General features: G+C 35.1%; 2 protein-coding genes across 2 annotated transcripts; both read right to left on the bottom strand.

The window, feature by feature from the left end:
• Positions 1 to 6499: 6499 nt before the first annotated feature.
• Positions 6500 to 8822, bottom strand: LOC112288155 (ferritin-like catalase Nec2). The gene is made up of 4 exons (XM_024532040.3): positions 8031 to 8822; positions 7590 to 7821; positions 7105 to 7425; positions 6500 to 6965 (listed from the first exon to the last, which is right to left on the bottom strand). The coding sequence occupies exons 1-4, from the start codon at positions 8567 to 8569 to the stop codon at positions 6849 to 6851; spliced, it is 1209 nt and encodes a 402-aa protein (XP_024387808.1). The 5' UTR covers positions 8570 to 8822; the 3' UTR covers positions 6500 to 6848.
• A 303-nt stretch (positions 8823 to 9125) lies between these two features.
• Positions 9126 to 12008, bottom strand: LOC112288156 (uncharacterized). The gene is made up of 4 exons (XM_024532041.3): positions 10570 to 12008; positions 10158 to 10299; positions 9918 to 10000; positions 9126 to 9771 (listed from the first exon to the last, which is right to left on the bottom strand). The coding sequence occupies exons 1-4, from the start codon at positions 10825 to 10827 to the stop codon at positions 9556 to 9558; spliced, it is 699 nt and encodes a 232-aa protein (XP_024387809.1). The 5' UTR covers positions 10828 to 12008; the 3' UTR covers positions 9126 to 9555.
• Between the last annotated feature and the right edge of the window lie 1290 nt (positions 12009 to 13298).

Below are 13298 nucleotides of genomic sequence, written 5' to 3'. Positions count from 1 at the left end.
CTAAAAACTAAACCAAATTCTAATCAAATCCTAATCCTAATCTAAACCCTAATTCACACCCTAAAGCCTAAACCCTAATCAAATCCTAAACCAAATCCTAAATCAAACCCTAAACAAACCTTAAACCAAACTCCAACCAAATCCTAAATCAAACCCTAACTAAACCCTAACCAAACCTTGATTCAAACCCTAATCAAATCCTAAACCCTAAATCAAATTCTAATCCAAACCCTAAATCCTAAACCAAATCCTAATCGAATCCTAATCCTAAAATTAATCCTAATAATTCCTATAGTAGATTTAAACCTCAATAATTAATGAATAAGCCGTTGATTTTAACTCACACTTCTTAAAAACTAAGTTCAAAACAAGCACAAAAATATTGAAAAGGATCGGAGTTCCCAAATTGATCATAACTTCAAAAATGTGCTCGGATATTGGCCAGCCTCCTTCTCTAATCTTGATGCTAATCTTCTAGAGCCAATATCTCTCCTTTACACCATTCGATTGATCTCAAAATTCTCACACACATAGAAAAACAAGTCTATTATCCTCTCATGTAAGTTTCACTCCAATCCAACTAATAGATTGCAAGAAATGTCAAAAATCTCCATTGGACCTAAAATTCTACTTTCTGAGACCTTGATCCACTTAAACCTCAATATTCCTCAATTCAACCGTTAGATCAAGTTCAAATTCACGACACATATTAAACACAAATATAACCATAAACCCAAAAAATTTCATCTGTAGATCGCTTACAAAACTCTTGAAATCACCCAAATCATAAACCATATTTTATTTCACAAAACCCAAATCATCCAAAACAAACGTTGACTTTGCAAAGCTCTTTCAAAGTCATATCAACTCCAAATCACCCAAAATCAACGTCCATAGAAACCCTATCCAATCTTCTATCAAATCCTACTCTCCGATCTGCCAAAGATTTCCGAAGTCGTCGTCAAGACTCGGTTTTGTGCTTCAAGGTCTGATTTCGTCCCTGGTTCATAACCGGCCCTCTCCGGGTATCAACTTTTGTCTTCTTGAGGTAATTTTTACTAATTTGCACTCCTAACTCCTCCCTACATATGCCTATATCCTTTATTTTTCTAATCTACCTTGTTTTGCCTTATTTATGGCCTTACAAAGTAAATAGAAGCATAATTTTTAAATAGGTAGTATTGGCACCTTTAATTTTTCTATCTTTTGACTAACATCTATTTTTCTAAGATAATTTGCTACAATATTTTTGAAGTGAGATCCTCAAAACATGATATTTTCTTCACCCTTTCACTTCTTATCCATGTTACATCATGACAACGTGATCCTTAAATATTGAATCAAACAATTGACTTTGCTATAAAGTGTAACAATTGACTTTTCAAATTTCAATTTGAGAGTTAGAGAAGTGAGCTCTAATATTATTATAATTCAATGGCAACACCAATGCCTCTTCAATACATACATTTGGAAGTAGAAAATATAAAAATTGATGCAATATGTTTCAAATCTCTTACTGAGCAAGAAAAGATTCATTGCCGTTTGAAAGGATTTTGCTTATATTATGGAAAATCTAATCACATTTCTCAACATTGTCCAAAGAATCAACGCAATTATAAAATGAGTAGTACAAATATCAAAGAAGACAATATATCAAAAAATAAGTTTGTCCAGCTAGAATAGAGATTATGTGGCTGAAACCTTGTATAATACCTAATGAAGGTTCTATTCTTTCCTCAGAACCGTCTCCTTGTTTTACATTAAATAGTATTTTAGGAACTAAACATTACAAAGCCTCTCTGTTGTTAGATTCAAGAGCTTCAATATATTTCTTAGATGAAGAATTTGGTAAAAGGCTTAGTATATCTTTAGTGAAGAAAACTAAATTTATTCATATAAAAGTCATAGATAATTGTCTATTATCTTCTGGAGATGTTATTCACAAAGTCTTTCATGTAGAAGTAATAACTAATGATTATAATAATTTTAAGGTATTTAATATCATTTGATCTTCCTCCAATCTAATTATTTTAGATTTATTGTAGTTAAAAAAATATAATCCTTGAGTAGATTCGATTTTTTGTATTCTTGATTTTTCTAAAAATATAATTAAGAATGTAATTAATGAAGTAAAAAATCACAAGTCTAATACAATTAAATATGTGTTTATACATACAATAGCTTTCTTCTTTGCTACAAAAAAAGGATTACCTTATGCCATTTATGCCACATCTATTTCTAATGCTGCAAAGACTTCAAGTAGCATTCTAAGTCAATATCAAGAATTTCAAGATGTATTTGAAAAATAAAATTCAGATATTCTTCTAGAATATAGTCTCTATGACTATTCAATTAATCTTCAAAAAAGAACACAATTGCTATTTGGACAAATCTACAATTTATGACAAAATGAGTTGGCTAAATTTAAGGAATATTTTAAAGAAAATGTAGCCAAAAACTTCATATGTCATTCCAGATCTCTTGTAAGAGTCTTAATTCTATTTGTGAAGAAAAAAGATGAATCATTGTAAATGTGTGTTGATTATCGAGGACTCAACAAGATCACCATCAAGATTAGGTATCCACTACCTTTAATATTTAGACTTCTTGATTAGTTGAATCAAGCTAAGATCTATATAAAATAGATCTACGAAGAACATATAGTTTGGTATGCATTAAAGAAGGAGATGAATGGAAGCTTGTATTTTGAATTAGATACAAACATTTTGAATATAATGTCATGTCTTTTGGATTCACAAGTGCATTGATAGCTTTTCATCATCTTATGAATGATGTTTTTTAAGAGTTTTTGGATGATTTTGTTGTCTGTTATCTAAATGATATTTTGATCTATTCTAAGAACATAGAAGAACATGAATTTCATGTTTTTCATGTGTTACAAAAATTAAGAGATGCATGAATCTATACCAAGATAAAAAAAAAAAGTATATATTCTATACTATTTAAGTTGACTTTTTAGGTTACATCATTTCAAATAATGGACTTATGATGGATTCTAAGAAAGTTCATACTATTATGAATTAAAAGATCTCAAATATTATATGAAATATACAATATTTTTTTGATTTGCTAACTACTATTGAATCTTCATCAAGGACTTTTCTTGAATTGCAGCTCTACTTATAAGTTTGGCTTGTAAAAATAAACTTCATTGGAATCAAGAAGCAGAAGTAGCATTTAAAGCTTTTAAGACAATCTTTGTTTCTACACCAATCTTGTATTGTGTTGGCTTTTTGAAGGCATCTTTTATGGAAAAAAAACATATTATACTTTCTTTTGAATTTTGTATTATCACAAATGGAAACAGATGATAAACTTCATACAATAGCTTTTTATTCTAAGAAATTTTCAATAGCCGAGATTAATTATGAGATCCATAATAAAGAGCTTCTTGCAAATATGGATTCTTTTTAAGAATGACATCATTATTTAGAAGGCACTTTTAGTCTAGTCACCATATATACATATTATAAGAATCTTGAATACTTCATGTCAGTATGTGTTTTGGAACATTGCCATGCTTGTTGGAGCATGTCTTTATCAAGATTTGATTTCAAGATCATATATCAACCTAAAAAATAGTAAGGTTTGTTAAGCACCTTTTTGAGACATTCTTATCGTGCACCAAAAGAAAGATATGCATCTTTTGATCAACAAAGAATGATTCTCTTGAAGCTCAAGCATTTTTATTTTTGATTAGTAAAATCAATATTGACTTTTGATTCAATCTTTGTCAAACAAATTCAATCAAATATGTCTTTTGATCTTCTTATTTATAATATTGAGAATCCCTCTTCTAAGTCTCATGATGCTTTCAAATTTGAATTAAAAAGAAACCTACTCTATTTCAAAAGATACTTATATATTCCTGAAAGAAAAGTACATTTACGTGTTTTTCAAGTATGCCACAATTTTCCAGCAGTTAGATATTTTGGATAAAACAAGACTTTAGAGTTGATATCTAGTGATTTTTAGTGGGCCCAAATATAGAAAGTGGTCAAAGATTTTGTTCATTCATGTGATATTTGCTCAAGATCAAAAACTCCTTGTCATTGACCTTACAGACTTCTTGAGCCATTACCTATTTCAAAAAAATCATAGTCTTTTGTTTCTATAGATTTTATCACGGATCTTTCAATCTCAGATTTTTATGATTATATATTTGTAATAGTAGATCATTTTACAAAGATGGCACATTTTGTACTATATACAAAATCTATTATAAGTAAAGAAATAGCCAAGCTTTTTCTTGACAATATCTATCAATATTATGGATTGTCGAAGGATATTATATTGAATAGAGAGATTCATTTTGTATTAAGATTTTAAAAAATTCTTTTTTGAAATTCTAAAGATAGATATGAAGCTATCTTTGACCTTTCATCTTTAAATTAATTGACAAATGGAACATATAAAGAAAGTTTTGGAGCAATATTTAAGGTGTACAATTAATTACTAACAAGACGATTAGGAAACTCTTTTGCAATTGGTGCTGGCGGGTTTCAATTCAAAATCAAATACAAAGTGATGGCTCAAGTCTATCCAAACTTCAAGTAACTTTTGTCGCAAATCAACCTTGTCAGTACCATTTCTATCAAAATCAAATTGCAAGGTAGATAATAATTGAGGTTTTAAGTTTTGCTAGTAGTTAGGTGAATTTACACGACAAGTATAAAAAAATTAGTCTCAAACCAATGGAACCTTAATTATGAAATCTTATTGAAATACAAATCTTGAATATATTCTCATTATTCATATGTTTATTTTTATTTGTTGTAGTTGCTTTTACACATATGTACCTATATTTATAGATATATACAAACATCCACATATAAACATAAGAATAAATTATGTATTAATATACAAAAAAATCATTGAAAGTATTATATAACTCATTGAAAATAAATTGTTGATTTTCAACAATTTGAGTATCTAATGTATCATGCACATAAAATAAAACTAATATTTTATTCTAAAAATTTAGAATTAAGATATTAGAGAAAAATAATGAAATTATAATATAATTCATTGAAAATAAATTATTGATTTTCAACAATTTGAGTATCTAATGTATCATACACATAAAATAAAACTAATATTTTATTCTAAAAATTTAGAATTAAGATATTAGAGACAAATAATGAAATTATAGACTTGTTTAAAATACTTAATAATTAAGATGTCCTTTAAAGATTTAAAAAAAATAAAAACAAAAACAAAAACAAAGGAATGAAAATCAAATATCCCATTGTACAAATAATGCATTAATATGTGTGGTTTGAATTGCCAATCTTAAAGTTTGGTGTATTCAAAGATGTGCCTCATTTTATTTTTAAAAATTTGTGTATTTATTTATGTTGGATAAGTTAACTCTAGTGATGCTACTAAGAAATATTACTACTTGTCAAGGACTTTATAATGGAATTCTATTAGTAATTATGCAATTAATGGATTAAGTTCTTCAAGCAAGAATTCTTAGAGGAAAATTTGCTAGAAACTTGGCATTTATTTTGAAAATTACATTAACTTCCACAACAAAAGAACTTTTGTTCATTCTAAAGAGAAAGTAATTTCCAATCTGTCTTGCATTTGTAATAACAATTAACAAATTCCAAGGACAATCAATGAACATGTTGGTTTAGATCTACAACAACCTATTTTTTTCCATAGTCAACTTTATGTAGCATTCTCTTAATGCAGTTCTTTCCATTCTATTAAGATTCTTCTTCCTAAAAATGATAATTTAAATTCCACTTTGAATATTGTTTTTCCAAAAAATTTAATTAGATAAATATTAATATTTTATATTTATATGTATATTTATTTATTTATTGACTGTAGTACATCTTTAAATATTTTAGTACACTTTTATGATTTTTTATGTAATTTAAGATTTTTTTAATATTTTCACAAGTAGTTCCTTGAATAAAATTAATTACTTTTTTTGCATATTATTTATGACAATGGCACGAGTTTACCTATCTTACTTTGTAGCTGAAAGCTCCATTGTATATTTTATTTCTTTCTATTTGTATTGTATTATATTTGTATTTGAAAAATATTCTTTGATCTCACAAATGTATCTTTTAAAATTAACTTTATTTGAGTCACACTTTTTGTGACAATGACACAGATTCATCTAATACAATATAAGAAGAGACCTTAAAATAGACCAAATCATTGTTTTATTATAAGTCTAAATAAGTTAGTTCATATCTTCATTCTAACATTTATTAGAAATATAATATATTTATTTAATAGTTATTCTAAGCATTTTTTCTATAACTTTTTGAACTCTTGTAGAAACCATCTCTTTGAGATATGCTCTACAAAAGTTTAAATATAACTTTTTGCACTCTTGTAGAAACCATCTCTTTGAGATATGTTCTACAAAAGTTTTAGGAGACAACACTATTCATGCCATGTAGGAAAAAAAATATATTCTTAAAAAATAAAAAAATAAAAAAATAAATCTTGATTTCAATCAATCAAAATATTTATAAATTGCAGCCTCTCACTTTGTCCCTTGAATATAAGTATAAGGTGCCTCTTAATAAGAATTCTAAATTTTGATCAATAAAAGGATTTAAAATTTGTGGCTTCTCAACTTCTGCACAAGATATCCTTAGTACCCAAATCTTCCTTTCCGTTCTTAAAAAGAATTGGGCATATGGGGTTTGACGGTTTTATGCTAAGTAACTGAAATTCATAGAAAAAGTGCATCAACTACGTGATCCCATGTGATGTGCTAATCAAAGGTTACAGTTGCTAGTAAACTAAATAGTATCGTTGAAAACTCGGGATCATTGTCTCTGAAGACAAAGAGACTACGACGTCGATGGTGGTGCCGAAAGGTATTTGGCTGCCAACTTCCCGTTGGCACCAAAGGGGAAGAATAAGCCTGGAATGGAGGCATTGCCGGTTCCATACAGCACTTGCAGGATCTGCACCCGCACAATAATAATAAATATAAATAAAATCTTTTGCATAAGCATGAAATGTACGACAGAAGCTACGGTGTGCTTCAGAAAAAGGGCTCTAAATTAGTAGAAATTAGGGGTTATATCATGAGCAATCAATCACCTGTTCAGGAGTGCGTCCCATAGACAAAGAATTGTCATTGACAGTGACGATGTTTCCAGTGAGGAGCTTCTCGGGAGTCTCATTTCCAGGCACCAGGATGCCCTCGTCGATGGTGGGTGGGAGAGAAAAGGAGTCGTTCGTCATAGGGTCGGTGACGTTTTGATTGTCTCTATCGAGCTTCTCTCGTAAAGCGGACAACACAGAAGTGAACTCGCCCACAGTCATGTTGTAACGCTCCACCTTTTGCCTGCGGCGCTGGTAGAGCACCGTGCGGATGGAAGCATCTTCCGCCCCTTTTACTCCCGCCAGCCTCGCCACCAACTGCAAGGAATGAAAAAAAAAGGGAAAGGTGACCATCGATCACCACATGCGCAACTAGTTTATAGTATTCGAAGATGCAACAATAAGATTCAGCTTGTATGCAGAAATCAAAATTGCGTACTCTCATGTATATATATATATATATATATATATATATATCTTACATGTCTTGCAGAGTTGCCTTGGGCGTGCATGTTCAGTGCAACGTAGCCTGTGTAACTGACGTAGGGGAGCATGTATGCCGCTAGCAGAAAGTGGTTGCCGGTGGTGTATGGATCAAATGCCGGTTTGAGCTTCCTCCCAAACGCTTCGTTGAAGAGCCCTCCCCACACTTTGCGGCTGATGTCAATCTGCGGCCTTGCAATGGACCTCTCTCCCAACTTCGCCGTGATTTCTCTGTCAAGCAGTAAATCATACAAGACGCCATCCACCAGATTGTGAGCATGAAATGGCACGCTTGAACCATTTGTTTTTCTTGCATGAATAGGTACTAATGTGTTTATTAAATTCCGCAGAATTGTTTAGACCATTTACAGCATCGGAGAGGTCGTGTTTCCAGTGGAATGTGGATTCGTGTGTTGCGTGTTGTGGTTAGGGCAAATTACCTGATGTGACCGAGAGACTGGAGGCCGAATTCCTTCGCGAGATGCTCAATGAATCTTCCAGTGTGGGCTTTCTGGGCGCCAATAGGTGGAGGACCGGTGACATTCACAGATGTTCCATTGAATTCGTTGAGACCAAAGCCATATCCAGCATGCAGGAAAAACTCGGCCTCTAGATACTCCGCGTTAAGGATAACATTCAGTTCTTCCACATCGCGGTGCGAGAATTCTACAGGAATATGAAGCCGATGTTTCTTGTGTTTGTGATGATGTTTCGGACACTTGCAATGTGGTGGAGGGGTTTCGACCTTCTCATCGGCCTCCAACATCTCGAAGTCAACGATACCATCATCCTCTCCTTGGAATTCTGTGTTGAGAACCTCGGAGAGTTGTTCCTCATTGGAACTGGCCGTGGTTACAGCAGCCTCCGATTGCGGCACTTGTTCCACAGCAGTGGAGACAGCTGACAACAACAGAGTCACTAGTACGAGAGTCGAAATTGTGAGTAGGGACGTCGACGGAGCCAACATGGCTCTCGCCATCGCCACCAAAAGTTCAGATCTAAAAAAATCTTTCTTTGCACAGCAATGTACCTGATCAGTAATTATGTGCAATGTAGGGTGCTAACTTCTCACCACGGATTATTAGTTCCGAGTATAGTACACAATCTGCTAACTCTTGCCGAAATTTTCTGCATAAGCTGTTGGACGCCACAAGTCGTATGTACGTGTGCTGTTTTTCAGTCTATAAAATGGTAGTCCAGTGGAGGAGACCTTACCTTTCCAAAAGAAGTTAAGTTCGTGGGATATCCGTCATGACAGTTAGCAGTTGAAGCGGTTACAATCTTGCTTAGTTGTAAGACTTTCCAGGACACGTCATTGAATCCACCAAGCCATATATTACAGTCAGTCAACTACATCCATTGAGGCAAGATATTCCAGACTCGGGAACTGATGGAGTTCGGCTGCAACAGGTGCGCGGCCGAGGTGTCGTGTGAGCGCATCGGCCCTTGAAGGTAACTATAACGGCAACAAGGGTATCCAACTGAAGGACGCAACGATACAACTGACAATCAACAAGTGCTCACACAACAGGGTAAAATGGGAATGTGACACAGAAATCGTTCATGACGTAATTAAATTCATGAAACAAAAGATCCAAAGGGACCATTCGGGGACGAAGATACACAAGATGTAATTATTCAACTGTCTGCTAAACAAACTCGGAGAGCCAAAGCAATATCGCTAATTTGGCGACTTTTATGCTTTGACCACCTTCGCTTCCGGTTATCGACAGCACAAATTCTATTTCTTACCCTAGATCACAGGAACCAGCAGCAGCTTCGCAGGGAATGAACCTGCTTCGAGTCATCAGAGATCTGCCTCTGTAGTCGATATTGCTATATTCCATGAATTAAGGGATTGCAATGTTGAGTTTGGAAAGAAACTGAGGAGGTCGAGACGACGGTGAACTTGATGATGGATTACCTCGTAGGTTTATTCACTAACGCTTCGGAGCAGCTTCTAGGTTACAATTGGCCGCTGTCCGATATCACGATCCGCATTTTGGGCACTTCATCCTCTCCGAATACACTGTTGTTGATGCGCTCTACGATATCCATGCCCTCAATGACCTCGCCGAAAATGACGTACTGTCCGTCGAGCTCAGGAATCGCGTCCAGAGTTATGAAGAACACCGACCCGTTCTTATTGGGGCCCATACTGTCCATGGCCAGAAGGCCTCCCTGGATTAATAGGAAACATACAATCCGATTCAAAAACCTTCAAACCAACAAATACCAACTAACAAGAAGCGTCCGCTTGCACTCAAAATTTGAAAACGTGTAGAATACAACACCATCATAATAATCAGCACCATCTTTGCTCATACCTGATCGAACTTGTCGTCCCACCTCTCGGACTTAAACGCACCACCATAAATGGATTCTACTTCGCCTTCCTTACCTACTCCCCCTGCAACCACAAAGTAGTCATCGCAAACCATTTAAGCGCCTTGAGTTGCTGGATTTCATCGCCACAATTTCCCCACCACCATGCGTTGGCATCGAAATTGGCAATAGAAAAGGACGAAGTGCTAGAAAAAAAAAAAAAAGGAAAGATATATACTTACTCATTATGTTACCACCTACAACCAGTAATCCGTGAACCACACGATGGAACGTCGTATTCTTGTAGTGAAGGTTGATGCCATTCGCATTGATTCCCCGCTCCCCAGTCGCAAGACTGCGAAAATTTTCGGCAGTTCTTGGTGCCTGGAAAATTCAAAAGCAATGCTGCAGGTTCGTTAGCTCATCTGGAAGAATCCGAAGCTCAGAAACTCAAACCTCGTTCTGTAAACCCAAAACCTCATATCCTCAGAACAACCAATTCTCATGATGATTCCTCTCAATCCAATTTAATCACATGCATATTGACAAAACCTCCAGCAACACCTTATCTCCTCAATATCGTCACCAACAATCTAACCAGTGGAGGAATACATCTGAACGGCATTGAAACGAGGGAATAGTCGAGACAAGTACTTTCTTCTCGTAGAGCAGGAAGATGATGCGTCCGACGGGCTCCTTGGCGAAGGTGACGTCGAAGTAGACACAGACGTGACTGATACAAGCACGGCCCTCGGGATCATCCGCGGTCGGCTTCAGTCTCCAGCGCGTAGATCCCCCTCCGGACCCCTGCAACATTATTCTCCCGCAGCCCACGATCTGCAGCAAGCCGATTACTGCCAAAAAACTGGCGACTAGAACCAATACATTTTTCTTATCCCGGTATGGACCCATAATCCCAGAACACTCGACCGTCCTCAAATCCTTCTCCGTGTTACGAAGACCTAGCCCAGTTCTCCGACATGATTGTTATTTACGTCGATCCGTTGAACACCCTCTGCATGCTCTCACTAGGTTTCCGGAACTACTGAATCTAGAATACGTCAATGTTCACGCAACCATTACTACTAGATCGAAGAATTAATGTCCACGCCACAAAGGGCGCGAGATACCTGTCTACGAACTGAAATTGAACCTACAAAACTTAGTGTTCTCTTCCCATTTCTCAGATGGCTGTGCTCTTCCGCAAAATCTTCACGGTTTACCTTCTTTGATATAAATACTGACAGCGCACCATCGCTATAGAGATCGACTCGTTAATCCAAGCTCCAAACAGTAACCCAAAAGACTCAATCTCGACTCCTTCCAAGAATCCCTTCACCAGCATCTATGTCACCTCACAAACAATTGAAAAAACGTAGCGATAAACTCGTCCAGCACTCCAACAACGATCAAACCCTAAAAAGGCATCCACGCCCAACCAGTGTCGGTACAAACACCCCCTCATTCGCAAAGCTCTGCCGACTATCACAACCGGGAGACCACACTACACCACGAGCTTCGAGATCTTCCAAGACGCGGGCCTACTGATGTAGAAGAATGCTTGCGGGACCCCGCTCAAGAGTACTGTTCCATCAACTGCATAATCCCAGACGATCTCATCACTCACTCCGTCACTCGAACATTCCGACACTTCCGTCAGATGCTCCGCCTCGAATCCTCGTTAACACAACTCCACACAGTGCACACCATCAACAATCGAACAACTTTGAAGGCTAACCCACATGAACAAAATCCCTCCCCCCTAGCTCTTCACCATTCATCGAAACTCCTTTCTCAGCATCTACGAATCTATTCCATGCAGCTTCGGATCAATATTGCGCAACCTGACCCACAAAACACACGAGGTCACTTCCCAGTGCCAACCACGATGAACCATTTGCCGACTCGCTCCAGATAATTACTAATATTAGCTGGCTCATGAACCCCTCATTCACGGTCGCCTTGATTCGTCGCGCATTTCATCAGCGATCTCGCGACTCTAGCAGAGAATTTCGCAGTCGAATGAAGCCATCAACTAGTGGATTCATTGCGCAACTGCGAATCGGTCGCGCACAGAAAAACTAAAAAAAACTTCATGTCCGCGTTGAAGCTCAGAGAGAGACCGACTCCGAGGCGACGTCGGTGTGCCTTTCACTTTTCACTTTTTGCAATTTTTTTTACTTTCTCGTCGTTGTCTTTCTCAGTGCATTGGCGGGACCCAGGAATAAATCTAAGTGGCCGATCGGACGGTACGTGATGTGATGTAGGCATCGAACGGTGATTGTTGGCATGCATGAGAACTATGAAAGGGATCTACGATCTCACTTTATGGAGTTCCATGAGCATTTCTGGGTCCCACAAACACTGAGCTTTGACATTTGAAATAATGGAGGTGTGCATTATTTTGGTGGGGACGGATTATTATTGTTACTATTATATAACGCTTGTAAGATTGTATGCAAAAAAGGATAAAAGGAAAAGATTATATATACTAAAAGAATAAAATTTATGGTGAGTATTTCACAAACAATCAATAGAAAGTTGAGTCTATCTTCTCAACTTACATTCTATGCCTTCTTTCTTTCCTCATGGTAACATCACAAACATATTGATTTTGTAGTTGTAGTTATGTGTTTAACAATGTGATTCTTTTCTTTCCTATAATTTATTTCTTTTATGCTTTTTAAAAATAAAAATAAAAAAATTGGATAGATAATGCATTATAATATCATGTTAATAGCATGAGTGTTTATGGAAATATGTTCTTTAATATTTACATTGCAACTTGCCTGTATTGTTTCTACTTGTAAATATGATACTGACAATATTAATTCAACAGTGTTAGAAACTCTTGACAAAGTTGTAAACTTACCTTGTAAAGAGTTTGTAAACACTCAATTTGATATTACAAAATATGGGCCATCTTCATTTTGTAGGTACTTTTTATCAAGAAAATTAAATGATTTCTTCATGTTTAATTCAGTATTATTTTATTTGACTTCAACATATTAACTAAGTTTTTGATATGGCTGTCTTAAACAAATTAGCAATTAAAATTGATCATTTATTGAAATAATTGAATAATAATTGTTTTTCGTTTAAAAAGATAATTTAGCATTAATATATTAAAAGATCCAAAACCTAAAAGTCCACTTTGAAAGGTTGTGCTTTAAAGGTTTTTTAAAACTTGCATGGTGAAAAAAAAGTTGTCTTATAAAAACTTCAGTCTTTAAAGATACTACAAAATAAGAAGATGTCTTGACATGAACCAAATCATTTTTTTTTTTTTATGATTTAAAAATGTGGTTACTCAAATATTTGTAAAAACTGCAACAATTTTTTATAAATAAAAAACAAACAAATAAATAATTGAACATATATTT

Source organism: Physcomitrium patens, chromosome 11 (assembly GCF_059467195.1).
Source record: "Physcomitrium patens ecotype Gransden chromosome 11, ASM5946719v1, whole genome shotgun sequence".
In the NCBI taxonomy this organism is placed as follows: Eukaryota; Viridiplantae; Streptophyta; class Bryopsida; order Funariales; family Funariaceae; genus Physcomitrium; species Physcomitrium patens.
This window is presented reverse-complemented; position numbering and strand designations above follow the sequence as displayed.

Excerpts from the sequence above, each read along its gene's own strand:
- LOC112288155 (XM_024532040.3), bottom strand. The coding sequence starts at position 8,569 with ATGGCGAGAGCCATGTTGGCTCCGTCGACGTCCCTACTCACAATTTCG. Across the intron at positions 7,426-7,589 it reads AAGGCAACTCTGCAAGACAT|TTGGTGGCGAGGCTGGCGGG; the intron begins GTAAGATATATA and ends CATTCCTTGCAG. Across the intron at positions 6,966-7,104 it reads TGGGACGCACTCCTGAACAG|ATCCTGCAAGTGCTGTATGG; the intron begins GTGATTGATTGC and ends GTGCGGGTGCAG.
- LOC112288156 (XM_024532041.3), bottom strand. The coding sequence starts at position 10,827 with ATGGGTCCATACCGGGATAAGAAAAATGTATTGGTTCTAGTCGCCAGT. Across the intron at positions 10,300-10,569 it reads TCCTGCTCTACGAGAAGAAA|GCACCAAGAACTGCCGAAAA; the intron begins GTACTTGTCTCG and ends TGAATTTTCCAG. Across the intron at positions 9,772-9,917 it reads GGGACGACAAGTTCGATCAG|GGAGGCCTTCTGGCCATGGA; the intron begins GTATGAGCAAAG and ends CTATTAATCCAG.